We start from the raw sequence: 21,359 nt of genomic DNA, 5'->3' as shown, positions 1-21,359 counted from the left end.
AAATTAGTGATGGTGATGGTTCATTGTTATGGTCTGAGGGAAGCTGGGACTCAAATGAGTTTGTAGTCAATAGGTCAGGGGTCTCTCCTGTTGTGAGAGTACAGGTATTGTGTTCCACAGCCAGCTGTGCTTGTGGGGAAGGCTACCTTCTGTCTGTCTGCTGTCTTCCTTCTCATCCTTGCAGAGGATTAGCAAACCCCTTATCCTCCATATGATCTGTTTTTAAAAGGGGAAAATAGCTGTAAATGCACTCTACTCAGAAATGAGGTTACTAGCTGGGCCAGTTAGGGATCTTCCTGGTACAGTCACGTGTTGAACCTCACAAGGCTGAAGACAAAGAGCAGGCACAGAAGAAAACAACAGCTCCTGATTTCTTGGTTTTTAGCTTTGGAGCTCAGTCACATAGGTACCACCTTCTGTGGTACTCTCCAATGCCTTTTGCTTTGTAGTCTTGTAAAACAAGGAGCTCCTCTTCAAAGCATCAAATAAACCAGTCCCATGTTGGAGCCTGAGAGACATGCAGCTGTCTGGATGGAAATCATCTGGCTTCTGCCCAAACGCCTTGTCCCTAAGAAACTTATCTCTAGACTAGCTAATGGCATTGCTGACTTACTCTGGGTCCTAAGCCAGTACTGAGTTTCTCTCCTGCAAACAAACTGGTTTTCCATTGTAGGGAAAACACAAAACTGGCTGTCAAAACTATGTGGAGCTTACCATGTGTAACACTTTTGCTCTAAGAGTCTCTTATGTACAGTAATTTTGAGATGCTAGATTTAAAGTTACTCTGAGGCATATGGGAAATGCAGCACAATAATTAGAAAATAGGGAAAGTTCTTTTTATTTTCTTCAGAGGCAAAGGAATGTTTTGCCTTTGGTTTTGGTTTAGCCAGGTAATTTATGAGATACAATGTTCTTTCAAGCTTCGTGAAAACAGGTGCCCTGGAATCCAATGACTGAGAGTAAAACACAAATGCTGTGAGTTCAAGTTACCCTAATATTTATGTGAGTGAAAGATGAGGAGTTGGAAGGAGGAGGAGAAAGATCATTTCTAAATGCCTCGGAAGAACGTTGTTGGAAAGTTGCCACATCTTGGATAGCAGTATCAATCTGTTGAGAGGCAGGAAATTAGACTTTATTCACTTCAGTGCTTCCAGAGTGATTCTTTCATGATATAATGAAGTAGGGAAGTAAGGTGTGTTCTCAGTTTGTAGATGTGTAAAAGTGACAGCTACCATTTCTGCCCCTGGTCAGACCTATCTTCTGAAATGTGTGGCTTCCAGCCAGAAACCAAGCACTACGTTTGTCTGCTCACAGCAGCAGCAATTTTGCTCCTTGTGGAGCAGAAGTTCAGACAGAGGTAGGTAGATGTGAAACTCAGAGGAGATAGAAGGCCTGCTCTGTGCATCTGAGTACAGTTGGTGATTTTCAGTTGGGCATTGTGCTGCTGGCTTTTGTGCAGTATTTTTGGGAGTCTTGTTTCTCATGAGTGCGTGTACACTGTATGTAACAACTGAGTACTTCTGATCTGGGTCTCTTAAAACAACCGCAGTGCAAATAACACTTGAAGGAAGTTGTCTGAAACGAAGGGCCTGCCATAAGTCAACCAACCAACCACTTTTGTGTAAAGCACTTCCCTAAAAACTCACATGCAGATGCAGCTCAATATTTTTTTTATAACAGCCTGACTTTCAGGACAGTCCTTGAAGATTTTCAGAGACCACAGAAAGTATGGGCACTTGGAAGAAAATTAGGATTTTAAAATACTGTTGCATTTTATTTTTTTAGGTCATGTTAATGTATTTTGAAGTTTGTAACAAAGTTTAGTAACTCTTTTTAAATAACTGTGAAAGAAACTGCTCAGACAGAGCCAAGCATTCTTGCAGTCTGGTTCTGTGAAAAGCTGTCTGATGTGTGAGAGTAAGCAGTAAGAGGTAGTTTCTGCTAAATGATAGGCTGTATCTACCAGTAGCTGAAGCAAGTGGCCCTATAATGAGCATCACAGTAGAGACCAGGTCATTAAGAGAAACTTCCAAAGGGGCCTTTTCACTGATTCTGGCATTAGTAAGACATTACTGCAAGAAACCTATTAGAAACATTGTTTAATGGCCATCATTAAGGGCACTTGTCTTCAGGAAGATGAGCCCTTCCTCCCAGGTGATGACTAGCCACTGGGTATGTTTCCCTGCAGGATAGTAGCAGCAGATCAGTGTTGGGGCCTGAACTGGTACTTTGGCAGGGGAAGGGGACTGTTGTGGCAGTGAAAGTTTGTCCCCATAAAAAATACAACGGAAACTTAATGTGGCATACCAGTGTTACACAAGTTTCCCATCTTTGTTGCTGTACAGATGTGTAGGAGCAAGACTCTTGATGATGAGAAATTATTGTGATCCCTAGAGTCTGAGCATTTTAAAATACATGCGAAGAAAAATTTTGCTTGTGGTCTGGATTCTGCCTTGGCACAATTGATCTTTCAGATACTTCAGTTTCTATGATCCTAGTTGCACAAAGCTTTATGCTTTATGCTTCTGAACCTTTCTGAGTGATCCTCATCCTGGCAGAAAGCAGGCCCAGAATGGTGTAACTTCAAGCCTGGGTACAGTAGTCTCTGCTCCTCAGTCTCTACTAGCTGTAATCAGATGCCAGACATCTGCTCATAGCGGAAAAGTTGTGCCTTATCGGGCTTCCAGAGTTTGCCAGGCTTCTTCTATTGAGAGAAAGTGCTTGCTAGGTTATCAGAAAGCAGCTTCTGTTAGGTCACTTTCACCATAAAAACCTATCCCTATAAACTCGAACTGGGAGAGTAGTTATGAACCTGTGATTGAGCTCTGCCCTATTTTAAAGGCATGCTAGCCTGTTTTAAAAGTGTCTACAGGAAAAGCTTGTCCCAGGGAAACACCTTGCTCAGTCTATATTACCTTCTTACTGTCTACAGTCAGATTTAGGCAAAGCTGAAGTAATAACTTGGAATAAGTGAAGTTTCACTCTTCATGAACTGCAGAAATGGAATTAAGGCTTCTGTACCATTAGTTAAAATCTCTCTTGGTTTAAAAAGAAAAATTAAATACCTCAAGTATGGAGCATGTGGAGATCAAGGCAACCACAGTTTTCTTGAAAAATAAGCATCTCTTTGTCTGTGAAAGAGAAGTAGTAGAGTCTGAAAAAGTAGCTGGAAAACTAATGCCAACTCTCATAACCAAGAACCTTCTTAACACTAACCAACTATTGGTACTGTCCCTGTTGACTTACATGCTCTAGGTCAAGTTCAGTGGTAACAGAAAAAAGTGACTAAACGTTAGCTTTATTGTAGATGTTAATTCTTGGCCTCGTTCTGTGTCCCAGAAGCATGCAGGGATTTTGCTAATTCCTCTGTAATTGGACCTTCAGCCTGTTATGACTTTACAGCATTAATACAAATTTGAAACACAAAATCAAAAGAAGAGTTCTGTTAGACCATTAAGAAGTGCTGACTCACTCTGTGTTCCCAAAGGCCTGGCTTTCTCAGTTTTCCAAAACCAACGGATGGAATGTACAGGGGAGAGAGGAAATAGGGAGGTTGGAAACTGATATGTGCAAGAAAGATTTTTAAATTTCATTTGTGTGGACATAGAGTATGGAACAAAAAAAATTTAAACAGTTGCTACCACTATTGAATTTGAGTCCCGATACTAGAAAGATGGGTGAGTGAACAATCTATATGTTCCTTATGTGCTCAAGGTCATAGCTATATGGCAAAAAAAAAAAAAAAATCCCTTTCCCACAGATTTTTAAGATCGTTATTTGAGTAAAAGCACAAAGAATGTGCATTAAAGCAGACTTACTGGTTTCCTGTCTTGACTAAAGCTTTGGCTGTTCACACACAGCAGTGCAAGGCAAGAGATGCGTCTTTTTTGTAATATGAACTGATTAGAGGCATTATAGAGTGAAACTGCATGTAAGGAAAAAGAACTGTGAATCTTCGTTCTTCCTGTCTCTTTATTGTGACATAGATAGATAGATAAACAGAAACTAGACCATTAGCCATCATTTCTGCTATACTTAACTTTGCTCACCTCCTTTCTCTCATTACCCAGTGCTGAATTTCTGTTGGCTGAAATGTGAGTGGAGAAGAAGAAGTGTCAGTCACATTAGCTACTGAGCATTGTGATTCTCCTCTAAGAAAACTAAAGGTTCAACTCCTGTTCTCTTCAGTCAGGTTATTTAACGGCTTAAAATTATAACTTACTTAAGTGCTAAAATGCGTTTCAAGGACTTGGCCCTTTGTAGGACTGAGCTCAGTGTTTAAATGGAGATGGACAAAGAAACCAGTGGAAGCAGTTTTGTTCTGCAGAGCTTCAGTCATGCACCAACTCTTTGTCTTTGTTTGTTTCCCTAGGTGCCACTACTGCAAATCATCATGCCACGTGTCTTCTCTGCGCATACCTTATGCCTGTAAACTCTTATTCCAAGAACTGCAGTCGATGAACATCATACCTAGGTTAAAACTAGCTAAGTATAATGAATGAAAAAGGTGAAAAAGATGGGAAAAAGTACTTCAGAAGCTTGTATCCAGCTTACATAACTGGAAGATATTTTTTTTTTTTTTGTGAGCAGGAATAACTCTAAAACCTGAGTGGGTTGAAGGGAGGTGCAAAACAGTGTAAAACTCTTTCTTACATATCCTACCTGTTGTTAACCTGACAGGGGAAACTGTTAGTACAAGACACTAGGAGGACTTCTGAAAGCCTGTATTAGCCTGAGTGAACAGGACATGTGGGAATTGTGGAATAAAGCCATGATCCAGCAAAGCACTTGCATCACATCAGACAACCCAGTGCTTGGTTTTGAAAAGTGCTTTGCTGGGTTAGGGCTTGGGCTGAGCTAAATATAAATCTTATTCATAGACATTAAAAATGTTTGTTTCCATAGCAGTATAATATGGAAGAATAATAAATGTTTTAAATAATAATGCCTGAATATGTGTTGATGGTTGTGTAAGGATGGTAAAGCCTTCTCATAATAGCTAAGCCATTTTCCTATTCCTAAAGCATTTTGTTAAAGGGCTAAAATTTTGTTAAGTAGTGTCAGTGAAACCGCATTCTCAAGGACTTGAAATCAGACATTTTGATTGGGATTTCAACGTACAGGTCTAGTCATAGGCAAGCCATGATGTGGTTATAAAGTCAGTCTGAAAAGATGGGCTGCAAACACTGGGCACTGTTGCATGTTGTCCTAGGACTTCAGAACCTTTTTTAAAATACTGGCATCACTAAAACTTCAAGAACAAAACAAAGTAAAACCAATGAAGAACAACAAATGCTCCACTGATAGCAAAGCAGGTTTGAATGACCTGAAAGGATTTAGAAAGGAAACAGCTGAATTTTTTCATGCGATCTAGAACTGAAGCAGTGGATGAACAGTCACTTAATACTCAGCAAAGCATATGGTTAACTTTTTAAGCAAAGCAGTAGTCCTGCTGAAGCCAAGATGAAGTATGTGCATGAGAAAGAGTGCTCCAGAGAAAGGCAGCACTCTACAGAAGTGAGGATAGAGAACACTGCCTATGATCTGGAAGTCAAGATGCTCTTTGGCTCCTCATATGGCTGAATTGTGCGTGTCAGTCCTGACACTATTCTTGCAGTCATGTTGCTTCTTTCTCTTAGCTGCTTAAGAGGCACGGATGAGCATCAGTTAGAGTAGACTTGGTTTTTAAGCTTCCACCAAAATGCTTAAACCAGTGGGTTTGTGTCTGGGCTTGCAAATCAATTCTGAAGGGATAGACTACATTTGCTGCTTTTTGCAATTGGACTAATGACAACATTGATGTCAACACAGCACAACTGGATCGGAAGAGCTCTTGAAGCACCTCTGCCAGGATCTGAAACCACTCAGGGTTATTTACAAAGAGTTGCAAGAGAGTGACTTAACCTCTTATTGGAGGAAGAGGTTAACCAAAACCACCAACCAAATTAAGAACCTTTGCTTTGCTTCCTGAGCTTGCCAAACTGAGGCTCGGGTGCACCAGCAGAGGGAGTGAGGCTCAAAGGCTACAGGCTGCTGCAAAGGGAGTTTTACCTGGATCAAGGACACTACACAGAGGGTAAGGTGTTCTGGGTAGCTAGCCTTCTCCTAAGTGGTCTCTTAGGTTAGAAGGTCAGAGCTACAGGACATTAAAGACTAAGCAATGTGTACAATTACACCTGCAGGAATTTAATCAGACGTAACAAGGATGGAGGAGAGGAGCAAAGGGGTTTGCCCATGAATAACTATTGAGAAAAGAGGTGTGTGTGCAACCCTGAGGGGTCACCTTGCAACTAGTTTACCTCAAGCTGATGAAAGCACAGGGATGAAAGATTTTGTGAGGATGAAGAAAGTCCTCTGCAGAAGATGAAATTTACGAAGAAAGGGATGGCCTTAGTAGTGATGGATCCAGTAGAACATAGAAACTAGGTTATGTCTGGCAGTAAATGAGGGTCACCCCCTACCAACTAGTCTGGTGATACCTACTTCAGTTCCATTTATACATCATTGCTGTCTAACCTAAGCCAGTGCATACATCAGAGGCTTGAGTGCAGATTTGAGTTGAAATTTTTGCCTCTTTAAGAGGCTATCTGTGTTCCATCATAATAGACACCTGCAAGTAATCTCTTGGCATTGGAATAAGCTTCACAAAACCAGCAGCAGAAACAGATCAAACAGCTATGGATTCCTGGAATACAGTCGGTCAAAATGGCAATTTAAGGAAAGAATCCTACTGCAGCCAGGAAAAAATGATGACATGTGGACTGATGAGGTAGAATACATTCTCGAACTCCAGAGCTGTCAAACTGCTTTCCTCTGGTAATGCTTTCCTCATCGTTGCAGCCCTTTCAATTATCTTCCTAGCCAACCTCCCCTCCCCCCCTTTTAATGCAGTGAATGCCTTCATGGGGAGGTCTTATGTCTAACCTCTGTACTGCTGTAACTAGACTTGCCCAAATCAACCCTGCCATGACTGTCTGATTGCTGAAAAAGATACAGTATTCTGGACAACATTTGCAAAATCTGAGGGCTTTAGCACAAGGAACTGTGCTAGAAAACTACCATGAACTTTTCATTCTGTTGCAACTTCTTTCTCTCTTGTATCTAGCGTCCAGGAGAGGCTTTTTAGAAACGCTCTTTAGCGTGAAGGCCATTAGTGTTAGTCCCAGCTGAAATGCTAAATATTTCCTGAGATAAGCTGGATGTGTGTGCTGCTGTTGGAAGAGATAGCTACCTCCATATAGTATGTTTAAGTTGCCATTTAGTTCACAAATAAAAGACTAAGGGCCAGTCTGTTTTCAGTGGTGCCCTGTGATAGGGCAGTGGGTACAAACTGGAACACAAAAAGTGTCACTTCAACATCAGGAAAAACTTCTTTACTATGAAGATGATGGAGCACTGGAACAGGCTGCCCAGAGAGCTTGTGGAGTCTCCTTCTCTAAAGACTTTCAAAACCTGCCTGGAACCTGGATGTGTTCCTGTGTCGCTTGCTCTAGGTGATCCTGCTTTGGCAGGGGATTGGACTAGATGATCTCCAGAGCTCCCTACCATTCTGTGATTCTATGACTAAATGCTATTAAAAGGTAGAAGCATTTATGGGCCTAGAATTCAGTAATCAAGTCTTAACTTCACTGCAAAGGCATTAAAAGCTACCCTACTACAAAGCTATGTCCAGCTCTGCTGTTCTCTTGTGAGAAACAGAGTCAAGGCAGGGATGGGCTACAGGATGCTACAGGGCACAGCAAAGTGCAGATCTTTTGCAACTGTGGACAAGGTAGCTCACTTGTTCAGAGGTCAGAAAAAAACAGCTTCACTGCAAATCATTTACATAACTCTTACAAGTTTCTAACCATTTTTTTAAGGTAAATGGTTTTTTAGACACTAGAAAAAGAAACTTCATAGAAACATGAAACCAGACTGGACAATTCTGGTGTTCAAAGAGGAATAATATGAAATATAGGCGTACTAAGGTTGAACAGTTTTAAGATGTGGAAAGTAAAGGGCTCCCACCAAGCACAGTTGATTTTATTTGTAATGTCCATATCTCATTAAGAGCTTTGCTTACCAAAAAAAGCTTCAATGTGCAGCAAAGAGCTTTTAATTCTTTGGACTCCCTACTTAGTTGTTGCTTAAACAGAGAGGAAAACCAATCAAAACCACAGACCCATGATGATGAGAAATTACCTTCTGTGTTTTCACAGGCTTTCTGATGGTAAATGGAAAAACGTCTTTAGTTTATAACAAAATGGGAGTATGTCACAATTAAAAGCCTGAAAAGACTGAAGAATATTTTATCAGTTATTGATAACAAATTAGAAGCTACCAAATAGCACTGTGCATCTGCAAATCAGAACACACCTGCAAAGTCTGATGGTAAGAATAACTGGTGTCACACAGCTGTAAAACCAAGCTGGAGGGGCTGAAATCCTGGCTGTGCTTTCTCTGCCTCAAGGCTTTTGAGGGCTAGGATGGCCCTAGCAGAAAGGAGCACAAGCCTTGAAACAACCTGCCTGGCTTGCAGCCCTCCCACAGTGACCTACAGGAGCCGTTTGGGGAGCACAGGCATCTCTGGGCTGTGGCACTGAGCTGCTCAGCACTGCTGAGAGGCCCCTCCAGCTGGCCTCTCCTCCAGTTGGAGCTGAGGATTGTTTTACAGCCCATTGCCGATTCAGCAGGGCCATGGGGCACTTGATGAATTCCCTCCTCTAAAGAGGACGTGACTTGCCCAGGGCCACAGAAGGACTGTGCCAGAACTGGGATCAGGACTCTGCAGTCCCCAGGTACCAGACACGTGCTTGCCTTAAAACTGAGCACTTCATCAAACCGTAAAATCCAGCCAGATGGTGACTCTTTGCTATTATCTGGACCAGTGCTGAGAGGCTTAACGTGTGCAAGGCACAGTGAAGATCTGGATTCCAGTTTCTGTGTCTAAGGCTCAGAAGCCCAGAAAATGGATCCATGTTTTAGACCTAGGTGCTGCTAGAAACTTGAGCGTGTTTGAACCCAAGTTCTGACTTTGATCCATCCTTCTCATGAAACTTTTCCGTCTCATCCTGGACCCACCAGTTTCAGTGGGGGAGTTCTTTGGGAAGGGGTAGAAAGGCACATGAATAAGGATGGGCTACTTTGTCAACCTTACTCTGCCCTGGGTGCATGACCCCAGTCAGACTCTCCCAAGTATCAAAGACTGCATGAATCAGACAGCAGATCAATCTTGCCTCTCAGCAATCACTTAAGAACTCAGTAGGTGGATGCAGGAGGCAAATATACCTGCTCTGCTTTCCATACGTATGAAAGTACATCCCAGAACATCCGAACTCTCGGTTAAAATCTCCAAACCCAGGCCAGAGCAAGTAGATATTTTGCAGTGGGAATTTTTTTTTAAGTTGTTTACATGGCTTTATTCCCATCTCAAATCAACAGCAAAAATGTGTTTGCTTCTCTGTGAATAGACTTGGGCCTTTATTCCATCTTCCAAAAAATCCTTCCAAGCTTGTGAGCAGCCCGTTGCTCTTTGCATTTTGCTGCTGAGAAAAAACCAAAACCAAAACCAACAATCAAACTCCTGTATTTCTCCTAATTATAGTTTTCCCTTTATTTGTATATTCCCCAAGGCAGATGCCCCTGAGGTGGTTCCAATGACCACATATTATATCCAATAACTTCATTGTGCATGTCTTTATCCCCTTCTCCCAGACAGTGTATCAACAGCATGTTAGTTCCAAATCAAAAGCAATTCCCTGCTGCTAAAGCCTTTGTCTTTCATTAGCATGAATTTTGGGGAGCTACTTGACCTATGCATGTGCTTTACCGTTCCAGATGGTACATGGTAGTTATTGTCCACTCAGACTTAAAAACAAAACACTACAAACAGAAAAAATAACTCTAAACCTAAGAAAATAAATCAGTGTGCTAAACAGTAAGGTTCTAATTTTTTATATATGTAAGATTGTGTTCTAATAATGGAAATTATTTAGTTATTAGGAAGCTAAGGTTTCTCCCAAACTCCTTGTGAACAGGAAACTTAGACTCTGAATTCAGGCCTCATTCTGCCTGTCAAAGGGAGGCACCGAAGGTAATCCTCTGTGCTCCAGACAGATCAAAAGAAACTCATTATCAGTTGGTCATCTAAAAGGATATGACAGCTTCACATCTAGCTGTTGGGCAGCTTAGATGCAGTCTGGAATAGATCTTTTCTGTGTGCTGCCTATAATAGCTTTTAGGGCTGGCTTGTCTTCCAACACACAGTACAAATCCTCTGGTAACTAGTACCAGCCACACACAACAAAAGCCAGCTAAATCTGGTGTAAGCCTAGAAATTGATGACTGTTTGCCCTTTTCTCATATTCCAGTCAGCCAGAGCCTACCAGGCCAAGTGTCCTGGGCAGCAGCTCTGGGGGCAGGAGCTCTTCTAGACTCCTCTGACTACCCAGAGGAATGCAGAATACCCTTCCTTCATGCAGACTGAAGCTGACCGATGTGAACAAGATGTTTTCACTGATCCGTTTTGACAACACTGGCACTGCACTTCTCCATGAGCCTGGGAACTGGAGGTGAGCAAAATTCCTTTCACAAGCATTAGTAAGGGAAGATCATTTAAGGCTGACCTATGCTTACCTTCCACAAAACTTGGCTTCAGACAAGTCTACAGCTACAGCAAGCCAGCTGCAATTCATGTTACTTTCCAACTAAAAGGAAGGTACCCCCTGCCTGGTGCATGTGCAATCCATCATTTGCATGCCTCAGCTTTTCTGCTCGTTTTCTCCCAAAGAGCTGCATATGTGCCTGCCCTAGCCACTTTCTCTCAGTGCTTGTGTCAATTAAAGCCTTTTGAAGGAATCTGTGCACATATTTACCTAGGAAGCCCTTTGATGTTCCTCTTCCAGTTCTTGCATCTGTCAGCATCAAGCTCCTCAAAAACATATACAACATTGATTCCAGAAGTAATTTTTCAGCTTACTCCATATCCTGTCCTTCACCTGTATGCATAGCTTCCTCAGAGGTGTTAATATATGTAAAATAAAGTGAACATTTCCTGTTTCAGTAATAAAGATGAGTAAGTGAGAAAGGGAAATGTCTACATTTAGCCTGTATCTGGGGCTAAACTACAGCAGTTGCTTTAACATCCAGTGACCACTCCCCAGCAGAGAAAGGGGGATTGGGAAAAGGGAAGGACACCCATGGGTTGAAAATGAAAACAGATTTAATTAAATAGCTGAGCTAATACCAATGCAAATATAAATTATACAGAGCTATACTCAGCCTAACAGACATACAGTAGTCACAGGAAGGTGGTCCTCAGGAGCAGAATGGTAAGCCCTTCGAGGGATGGAGAAAAGCAGGAGAAGGCAGAGAATGAGCAGGATCAGAAGGAACCTCCTCCCCTGTTATAATGAGCATGATGTTTATGATATGGGATATACCTGTGAGCCACCTTGGGTCAGCTGCCCTGGCTGACTCAGAGCTACTCAGGGCCTGCAGACCATAGCTGGTCTAGTATTCTGATCCAGCCAGACCAGGACAAGATCCTGCTGTTTCCTCCAAGGGATTTATCTGCTAGATGAACACGGGATCACAGGATGTTAGAGGTTGGAAGGGACCTCTGGAGATCTTCAACTCCAACCCCCCTGCCAGAGCAGAACCATAGAATCTAGCGTAGGTTGCACAGAAACACATTCAGATGGGTCTTGAAAGTCTCCAGATATGAAGATAGCAGAAAGGGAGGAATAGAGCTGTGAAGCAGGGTGGACAAAAGTGTGGGTTCATTCTGAGAGGAGAAGGCGAGTAAGAAATGTGGAAGCACTCAGAGACTGCAACCACTGCTGAGATAATCAAGCGTCACTGCATGTTTGGCTGCTGCCAGCAGACTTGCAATCTGGACAGAGATACATTGGATCTAAAAGGATCCCCTGGGTCACTGAACTCAGGTCTCTAGTATTGAGACAACTATTTTATGTGACTCCTTTCAAAAGCCATTCACACTCCTTCCAAAAATAAATGCAGGTCCTTTTTCCTGACAGTCCATGGGAAAACTTACTTAGAATGTCAACCTAGAGTTGCTTCAGATGTTCTAGCTACATTAATAGATAAAAACGTATATATTTTTGTTCCTGTGCCAACAGTTTTCTTTTGTTGAAAAAGCTCTTCTTGGTGTTTACCCCCAAAATATTTATGTGGGCATCTAAGTACTGATGTTTAGAGTCTAGCACCAGCGTAAGGAGCTATTTATGGCAAGCAAAGTTTGTGTGGGATGGCCTATCAGCACAATCAACTGCAAAGGGGGAGACACTCGTAGAAACATGTTTTTGAAAGAGCTTAGATTACCTGGGTGATAAATCGATATGAACTACCATACTCCACTGTCTCTGCTTTTCTAAGCCATCAAAAGAAACTCACTACCTGTCAGTCAGTAAAAGGATATGACAGCTTCACACACAGTTGTTCAGCAGCATAAATGCAGTCTAAAACGTGTCTTCTCTTCCTTTGGTGACTTTGCTTTTCTTTCCATGCACCAGCACAAGTTTGTATTCTTTCTTGAATAAAGGTGCTGGACCTTTCACAATAGCAACTGAGTCTCTCTCCACTAAAAATAAATCATCTGATGCACTGTGGGGTTATACTTCTTACTTTATGGCTTGTAGATGTTCTTGCTGTAGGCAAGAACCTAGAGTGAAAATCCCAGTTGTATAGTTCTTGCAGCCTTGCTGAGACCTGCCCTGTACTTTGTATCAAATCAAATCCTGTAACCCACATGTAAAAATAAACAAACAAACAAACAAACAAAAAAAAACTTGTGACTTGTGCTTCCATTCATAAACTGCCAACCTTTATTGTGCACTTTATTTTGTCACGCGAGGTATCCAGAAGTATGAGATGCTTTTTAAAAAGGCAAGCAAAACCCAAAAAAGTAACAATTACTAAGCTACGGAAATACAGCAGGGAGGTCTGACATACTGAAAAGGGGACTAAGTTAGCAAGAAGACAACAGCATTGACGTTCCACAAGAATGTGGGGACAAGAACAGGAGCAGTGAGTAAGCAGACTGCAACACGGTACCTCTAGTCTAAGAGAAGTGCTGCTGCTGATCCTGCTCAGGCATCACCTATATGGATCGCCTATAGAGAATGTACACCTTTGTATGATGTCAAAGAAGAGCCCAAGCCTCTAGATACCCAGGCTGCTTGAAATCCCATCCTCCCCAACCCTCTGGGGGTGACCCAACATTCACACATCCTGTATTTTTATTTGGCTTGTTTCTGGGAGATCCACAACACAGAAGCGTCTCTCTGAAGCTTTAAAATAATGAAGACCAAATTTTCACAAGCACAGAGTGCCTGTGATGGACATGCAGCAGCTGCTACTGTGGATCTTCAGCACCTGCAGAAGTCATCTCCCTTCCTGCTTGTGCCCTCCTGCCCACAGCCTAATGTGGGTGACAACCTGCCCTCACACAGGAGCATGGGTGAGTGCCCATAGGATGGCTGCCTTGGCCTCCTCATGGAGCTGGCACGGGCCAAAACCAGGCACAAGGCCTGATCGCTGTTGGAAGCCATTCAGACACCAGGTACCCTCCCTGCTTACAGACAGGCCAGCCTTTCCTTTTTTTCTAAGTTAACCCAGGTTTCACAATCCTTCAGATAGGAGCCCTGCTCAAGGTTGACATGTCCCTCATGTTTTTGCACGGCTTCTGCTTCCCGACGGGGCCCATGCCTACACTGAAATAGGGCAGGAAGGCCCCAAAGGACCATCACTTCGTGGGCTCCCCAAAGGGTTCACACCATGCCGCAGTAAAACCTGAGAGAAAAAGGAAAGGAAAAAAGATCCTGAGAAAGGGGAGGAGATGACCCAAGTTTGGCAGCGACAGTCAAAAATATCTTCACACACATCCCCCCAAGGCTCCCAGGTGCATTTGGCAGTGTGGATGAGCTGGCCCCCCGGAGTGCCGGTCCCGCTGTCGGGGCGGTGGCAGTTCGTACCGCCGCGGGGGAGGAGGCCGGGGGAGGCCCAAGGGGGCGCGGACAGAAAAGGCCGGGGCGGGCATGAGCGGACCTCAGGCGGGGGCCGCCGGGAGCAGGAGCCGCCGGCAACGCCGTTAAGGGGACGGGCGGTAGCTATAAGGCCGACTGTGCCCCCGCGTCGGGGCTCCAGTGCAGAGCCGCCGAGAGTAGCGCCAGCCCGGCTGCGCACGGAAGGTGGAGGGAAGGAAGAGATGGGGCTTCCCCAGTGGGAAAGCTGTGACTGCCGGGGGAACGCACAGCGCTTGCTTTGAGTTGTGGTTGGTTTTTGGTGGGATGGTAGGTCGAGGGAGGAGAAGTGCCAGCCTCCCCGGGCATTGCTCTCGCTTCGCCGGGCACGTCCCGTGGTGGGCAGGCCGGTTCCCCTGCCGCGACCTCCAGTGCTTTTCCGTCGTCGCCTCCAGCCCGCGGACTCTTATTTTTGCACTCTCACACCCCGGTATTATCTTTACTAGCCTCCTCTTCAGGCACACTGGACTCCCCGCCCCAAAACTGAGCCTGGGGAGGTTTGCACCGGCCCCCCCGGCCGGCCCCGTCGAGCAGGGCCCGAGGTGCGCGGTGGGCACCACCATCTCTCCCGCTGCCGCCTTCCCTACTGCCGGCCCGCCTAGGGATGCGAAGCCACTGCCAAGTGCTGGGTTTCCTCTTTAGCAACCTCGCCGCTTGTTTTGCTGTGTGAGGTTGGTGGTTGTTTTTTTGGTTGGTTGGTTTTTGTTTTTGTTTTCTTCGCCGAAAGGGAGAGGGAAGGGGGAGTAGTCTGGATGTAGGGAGGGGAGAGGGGGAGAAACGTTGGCTCTGTCCATGGTCAAAGTAATTCAGCTATAATCCCCCTTTCTCTTCCTCTCCTGGAGCTCTATTCATATTCTAATCACAGCTTTTCCTTCCCTAAACCAGCCACTTTTATCAGAGCCCTAGCTTTGCACTTTTACTTCCACTTCCAGCACATACAACCGCTTGCAGAATAAGCAACTTTTTCCACCCTTCGTCCTGCCCCCCTCTCCCCCCGCAACGTGCTAACCCGAAAAGGGATGCTCGCGTCCTCAGGCTAAAGCTGGAAGGGCACACTAGTTTGAAAACCCACACGTTTGAATCTTCTTTTCTCTTGACCATCGGGATCTCCTATCCTGATGCCTTTACCCGGTTCTACGGAAAACTCTCTGGGGTAGCCGCTCTCCGCTAGCACTCAGGCCGGTAGTGGGGCTGCCCCCACCCCGCCGTGCCATCTCTCCCCGGGGCCACAGGGAGACACACGGGAGTCTCCTTCGCCGATCTACAACGAAAGCACAGTTCACCGACGCGCTGGCAACTTCTCTCATCTCTCACCGTCCCCTACCCGCACACATCGCCCCTTGTTTTTTTCCCCCAATAAACTAAGCTTACAAGGTATTTGGGACGCTGTGCGGCTTCGAACGCCATGTGCCCGCCAAGGACCCCAACCCAGAGCCCACCAGGAGAAGGAGGAGGAGGGGAGCTCGGCGGCGCTGCACGCACACCCGGCAGCCCCAAAGAGCACAACCCCAAACCTACTGCCCGTTTGAAGATCTAAGCCAATTTTGATCTCGGGCTGTAATGAGCCAAGGACCTTGGGTGGGGGGTGGGGGAGGGAAAGAAGGAGTGGAAAGGCCGCTGGAACTTTAAATAAGAAAAACGTTTCTAATGCTCTAATAGAAGAGGGAAGTCGAAGTGTTGGGATTGCGTAGATCTAAGGCCCCCCTTTTTGGAGGAAAGCTTTTCTTATTCAAAACAGCATCACAATGGGCTTCACATTGAGCCTTGCCACATCCCCATCTGAGTAGCAGCCATTCATCAGGCTGGCTGGCCTATCAATGACATTTCTCCCATCAGGGCTTCTATAAAATGATGCTTTTTCCCATGAAACATCCGCAAACATTTTGACGGGTCTGGCTTTGCCCTGCTGGATTACGGAGTGTCCCTCTCTCCCGCGCTAACCCACCCCCACCCCCCCCTCAACTATCTGCCTCTGTCCTCCTTCCCCACCCCCTCGCTGCCACCCTGCTCCTTCTCCCCCGCGCATCTCTGAGATAGGGGCTCTCCACACCCCGGGACTTTGGGGCTCCCGTCCCGTCCATGGGAAGAGCATGCATTGCGGGTTGCTGGAGGAACCCGATATGGACTCCACAGGTAAGTGGTGTCCTCCCCACAGGGAGCGGGCTCCTCTCGCACGCCAGGGAGGACTTCACAACTTGACCGTGGCGGCGGAGGCAGAGCGGGCGGCAGCGGCGGGGGGGTGGGGGGGTGGGGTGGCGCCCGCCTTACCGGCCTCGCAGGCAAATGAGCCCGGGCGTGTACGGGGAGCGGGCTGCGGGCTGCGGGCTGCGGTGGGGGAGCTCCCGCTCCTGGGTTGTACTTGCAGATACGATGGAGCAGAGGATTGTTTTGGGTTTTTGTGGGTTATTTTTTGTTTGTTTGTTTTTCTTTTTCTTTTCTTTAATTTATTTTTTCTTTTTAAAGAAAAAATACTTATTTTCTCCTTCAAAGGCTGCGGGCCGGCAAACTAGTTTCCCCTCCGCTTCTAGGTTTAGGCGCTCGTTTAAGTTTGAGCGGAGCCTTTCAGAGGGGCGAGAAAATGAGGTTTATAAGGGAAGATAGTTAATGAGCTAGGGCGAGCCTAGCACCGAGATGATCTTGTCCCGCAGGCAGAGTCGGGGATGGGCTGCTGCGGAGGGGGGGAGTCTGGGGAAGGGCAGGCTGGGTCTCTCTCCTAGCACCCCCAAACGATGGAGCTGGGAAATCGGACAGGAGAAGGGTGTTCAGTCCCACCAGAGAGCACCGCAAGCGAGAAGCCGCCCCGGCAGCAGGCGAAGGGGTACGGGTGCAACGGAGGGGCCGCTGGACCCAGGCCCGAGGCCCGCGCCCGTATACTCGACGGCGGCCTCTGTCGCCCGGCCGGGCCCGGGGGCGGTAGCAGAGAACGCGAGGAGGCAGGACACCGGGCTTTCCCCGGGGGCAGGGCTCAGGCCTAGGTCTTCCCACCGCTGCTGTCAGCCGGCAGACTTCCGACACCACAGCCCCTTCCCTCTAGCTCTCCCACCGACCGTGGCTGTGCACACCCCGCCCTACGAAGCCCTGTTTCCACCGCCCGTACTCGATCCTGAGCGTAGCCCCAGTGCGCCCGTTCACAGTGGGCCACAACTTTGAGATTTAATTAACACCGGAAAACACCCTCTCCTCTCCTTCCTCCAGCCCTCCCGCCCTGACCAGGCGTCTGCAAGGCGGACATCTCGCAGGTTAGGCAGGACACAGCCCGGGAATGGCTCCCTCGCTGACCTGCCCCATCTCCTCCTGCAAACCACTATGCCGGCCGTGATCGCCCCGCCCGCCCGCGGTGGCCGGCGCGGTGGTCGGCGCGGTGGTCGGGGAGCGGAGACCGGAGACCCGGGCTACCCCAGTCCCGCCGGAGCCCGAAGCAGGATCGGGTGCCTCTCGCACTTCCCCGACGGCCGCGGCTGGCGGCGTCCTGGCGCTTCCACGGGGGGGCCGCGGCTCCGTCCCGGCTCTTCTGGGGTCGCCCAGTGCTATGCTGGTGTAGCTAGTGCGAGCGGGGACGAGGCAAGGGGTGGCTGTGGCTTCGGACCTGCTTCGCTTCCCGTCGCCTCGAACCCGCTACGGCCTTTCCCACCTCTCGCCCCCAATGCGGTCTGAAGGGCGTTAAAAACAAACAAACGAACAAAAAACAACCAAAACCACAAGTCTAATCGAAAGCAAAATAAAAAAGAAGGGAAAGGGACATTGCCCAGCCCTGCTCGGCTGCGCCTGCTTTATTCCCGGCTCACCAGGCAGGCTCAGCTCCTCCTCGGCCACCAGCGACATCAGCCGGGTTTGAGCAACTTGTGCTGCTGGGTCCCCAGGACAAAATCTGGGGAAGCTGCTTTGGGGAGAAAGCGCTTGTCGGGGAAGGAATCATTGTGTTTAGGTCAGGGAGCGTGCAGGTCTTACTAGGGTGTAAAATAAAGTTGCGCTTGTGTCCGGCGGCACTGCCGAGATGAATTTAAGGGCACAGCTGGCAACTTCTCGTTGTCGAGAGTAATGGGTGATTAGGGAGGGAAAAACAACAAAACCAAAAGCAAATCAAACCGAAAAAGCCCCGGGTTTTCTATCCCTGCGTTCAAAACTGCCCGTCCTCGGGGTGAACCTCCGTACTATTCGTTCCTTAAATTCAGTATGGTTATAATAAATAGCAGCATGATTGATTAAGATAATATTAATCAGAAAACACTTCAGTCTTGCGAAACAGATGGCAGGAAAAGTAGAGCTTTGCAGTTGTCTCATTCAGACACCTTAACCTCCCTTTCAGAGGACTTAATCCAATTAGCTTTTCTCCTGAGTTTTAGTTGTTATGTAAAGATCCTTTTGCATTGTGGAGAAATATGGCTTCATTGGGGGGGGGGGGAGGAGGGAATCGTTTTAATATCTCAACAGATTGTTTTTCCCTAAAATAGCGGGGTGTGTGTGTGTAAATCACCTACGGCTCTGATTTTAAGGCAGGGGAGCGGTTGGGTTCTTTTTCCCAGCAGTGCCGTGAGCTTCCACCGAGTTCAGCTCAACGTTCCTCCAAAGTGGGCAGTGACCCACGGGGACTGTCACCAAATCTAAATCGACTTCTGGCCGTCTAGGGTTCCGAAAACCCCCCTGTCACAGGGCCCAAGGCCCAGTTTGACAAACGGCACCGTCAGGGCACCTTTAGGACACCGACAGCGCGCGGCCCCGACGGCCCGGCCTGGGCACGGCGCAGCCTAACAGGAGCACCCAGCCCTCAGGGGTCTCCCGTTGCACGGCGGGGCCCGGCCCGCAACGAGGGAGGTGTGCAGTGTCTTTCCTCGCAGCGTTTTGCCACTACCGTTAACTCTTTCAGTCGTTCCTGAATTCCCCGGAGTCGGGCCTAAAGCCGTCGGGAAAACTTGCAACCACCACAGGGGCTCGTCCTTCTGCCCCGAAGTGGTCGCCCAGAGGCACCGTGCCTGGTTTTTGGGGCTCGCAGGAGCGCGCCCGCCGACCCCTGCCCTGTGCTCGACCAGGGTCTTGCCCCGCAGCCCCGTCAGCCCACTGACACCCCCGTGCTCGCAGCCTGCCAGGAGCTGGGGACTGCTGCACCGGGACCCCACCTCCTCCCCCAGCACAGCCCACCGCAGGAGGGCGACGTTCTCGGGGGCAGCTCCGGGAAGCCCTGGAGGGCGGCTAGGGAGGGGGTGGGAGACTTTGAGGAAGGTTACCGGTTTTCACATCCGCAGCCCCCCCTAGTGACACCGGCACGGTGAGTGCGTGGCGCTGTCGGTGGTGGGGTGCGCCCGGGGAGGGATGGGATGCCCGACTGTACCGCGGGTTAGCATCCCGCGGGCGGGGACCGTCCTTGGCCCGGTTCCCGGCACCCCCCTGTTATCCTCTCCAAGCAGGATCCCCCACTGGGCTTTCGGGAGGCTGAAAATAGGGATGTGGGACGGCACGGATGTCCCTTGGGGTTTCCGTCCTCCCCTTCCCCTGGGAAACTTCCTTGCCGCACAGCTTTAGGGAGCAGGGGGTGAAGGAAACAGAGGCGCGTTCTTGGAGTGCAGCTTTTCTGCATGACTCGATAAATATCCCTCCTTATTTCAGTGTCGGAGCCAGGCAAAAACTCCACGGGTTGCAAAGTGCTAGATGGATGAGAACTTTGGGACATGAAGCTGAACCTTAGGAGCTGATTCAAACCCTATTTAAATGAACGGAAAGCCTTTCAGTGTTGTCAAGAACGTTGGAAGGAGTTTGTGTGAACCACGAAAAGCAGATTCCAATGCGTGAACTGAACACATCATGGTGGTGTCCAGATTTTGGTTTATATTCTTATCAATATAGGGATGCTGTGGCAGTGGTGGGTGACCTTTCCTATAGCATGCCATTTAAAAAGAATCTAACATGTAAGCACTGATGAGGAGAGTGAATGGCTTTCATACTCCGGTTCAGTTAATGAAACTGCCAATATTGGTAATAAATACTTGAGTGGTAGTTGGGAAAGTAGTTGTGACATTTCCGAATATCCGATGCTGAAGTGTGAGATCTGATGTCTCAGTCACACTCCAAATGAGTGGTTGATTTTGCTGATGAAAACTGTTTGCTTGTTGCAGTGTAGTTACTAATAGATAAATAGAAGCTTGCTATTTTTTTTTTTCTTTCCTGGAGTAGGTTTCATACTCAAGCAAAAATGTGATTTATTTTTGTTCCAGTAAATTAAAAAAAAAAGTTTGTTACTGTTTCAGGATTTGTATTTATAAAGGGTCTTACCTGCTGAGCAGTTAGGATGAACCAATAATTCTTTTGAGTCCTAAATTTGATATGGTCGGGACATGCAAAAGAAACACTACTGGTCTGTTATATAATTGAATCTGACTATTTGTCTTATGTCATTTCATATCTTATAAGATATCACAAGTGAAAGAAATGGAACAACCAAAAAAAAAAAAAAAAAAAACAAAACCAAAACAAAGCCAACAGAAATGTTTTCTTTTCTGCTGGCTGTGAAGTTTGTGAGACAATGTTTGCGCAGTAGGCTCTGATCCTTGGTAACTCCCTCAGCAGCATCAGAACTGGAATCCAAATGAAAGTTCCAACACTGGATCAGGTCTTCATTCCTGAGGGGGGTTTAATAGCTTTGCAAAATATGTAGGGATTTTTTTTTTTGAGATTTGTAAATTGGTCAAACTTACCTTGAACTTAGAAGAAGTTCATCTTCTGTCTCAGAGAAAAGAATGATTTTATTATTTATTTGTCTGTTAATGAATTAATTCTAAAATACTGGAGGAGGGGGAATTATGATACTTTTCACTGCTCTACAATATACTATTTACCTGCATTAAAGAAAAGACCTCTAAAAGGATGGAAGGAAAAATTAACAAACCAAAACAAACCCCATAAACAAACAAAAAATCCCCCAACTAACTAACTAACCAAATAAAAAAAGCTTCGGTGTTGAAAAGTCATAAAACTGTAGAAAACTATTTAATATATTTAAATTACAGTTTAGAGTTTGCAATCCTCAGGGCTGTATTTTGGTAAAACTCTCATTAAAGATATTTGTGATCCTGCCAGAGCTGTTCCACAGATACACAGCAGTACAGAACCCTGCTTCTGTTTGCTTTGGGAAAATAAGTCTGGTTTTCAGTCCCTGGTGCAGGGAGCATGCAGGCAAGGAAGGTTAGTGTAGCTGTAAAATCTGCAGCATCTCCAAATGGAAACACCTTTGCATTTCTCAATTTGCAAGGAGTTTTCAAGTTAGGACAGCCATAAGGATGTGCATCCTTTGGGATACAGTTTCTATAAGTAGGATTTGATCATAACAAAATAAAGACAAAATCATGT

General features: G+C 46.6%; 1 protein-coding gene across 1 annotated transcript in view; it reads left to right on the top strand.

The window, feature by feature from the left end:
• The window catches only part of POLR3B (RNA polymerase III subunit B), a 75,601-nt gene extending 70,733 nt beyond the window's left edge, over nt 1-4,868 (top strand). Inside the window, exon 28 of the mRNA XM_054386514.1 lies at nt 4,373-4,868. Within this exon, the coding sequence (XP_054242489.1) occupies nt 4,373-4,502 (130 nt within the window). The 3' untranslated portion in view covers nt 4,503-4,868. The remainder of the gene's footprint in view (nt 1-4,372) is intronic.
• The last annotated feature ends 16,491 nt before the right edge of the window (nt 4,869-21,359 follow it).

This window comes from Indicator indicator, chromosome 14 (assembly GCF_027791375.1).
Source record: "Indicator indicator isolate 239-I01 chromosome 14, UM_Iind_1.1, whole genome shotgun sequence".
NCBI classification, from domain to species: Eukaryota; Metazoa; Chordata; class Aves; order Piciformes; family Indicatoridae; genus Indicator; species Indicator indicator.
Note: the sequence above shows the minus strand (reverse complement) of the source record. Positions and strands in the feature narration are given on the sequence as shown.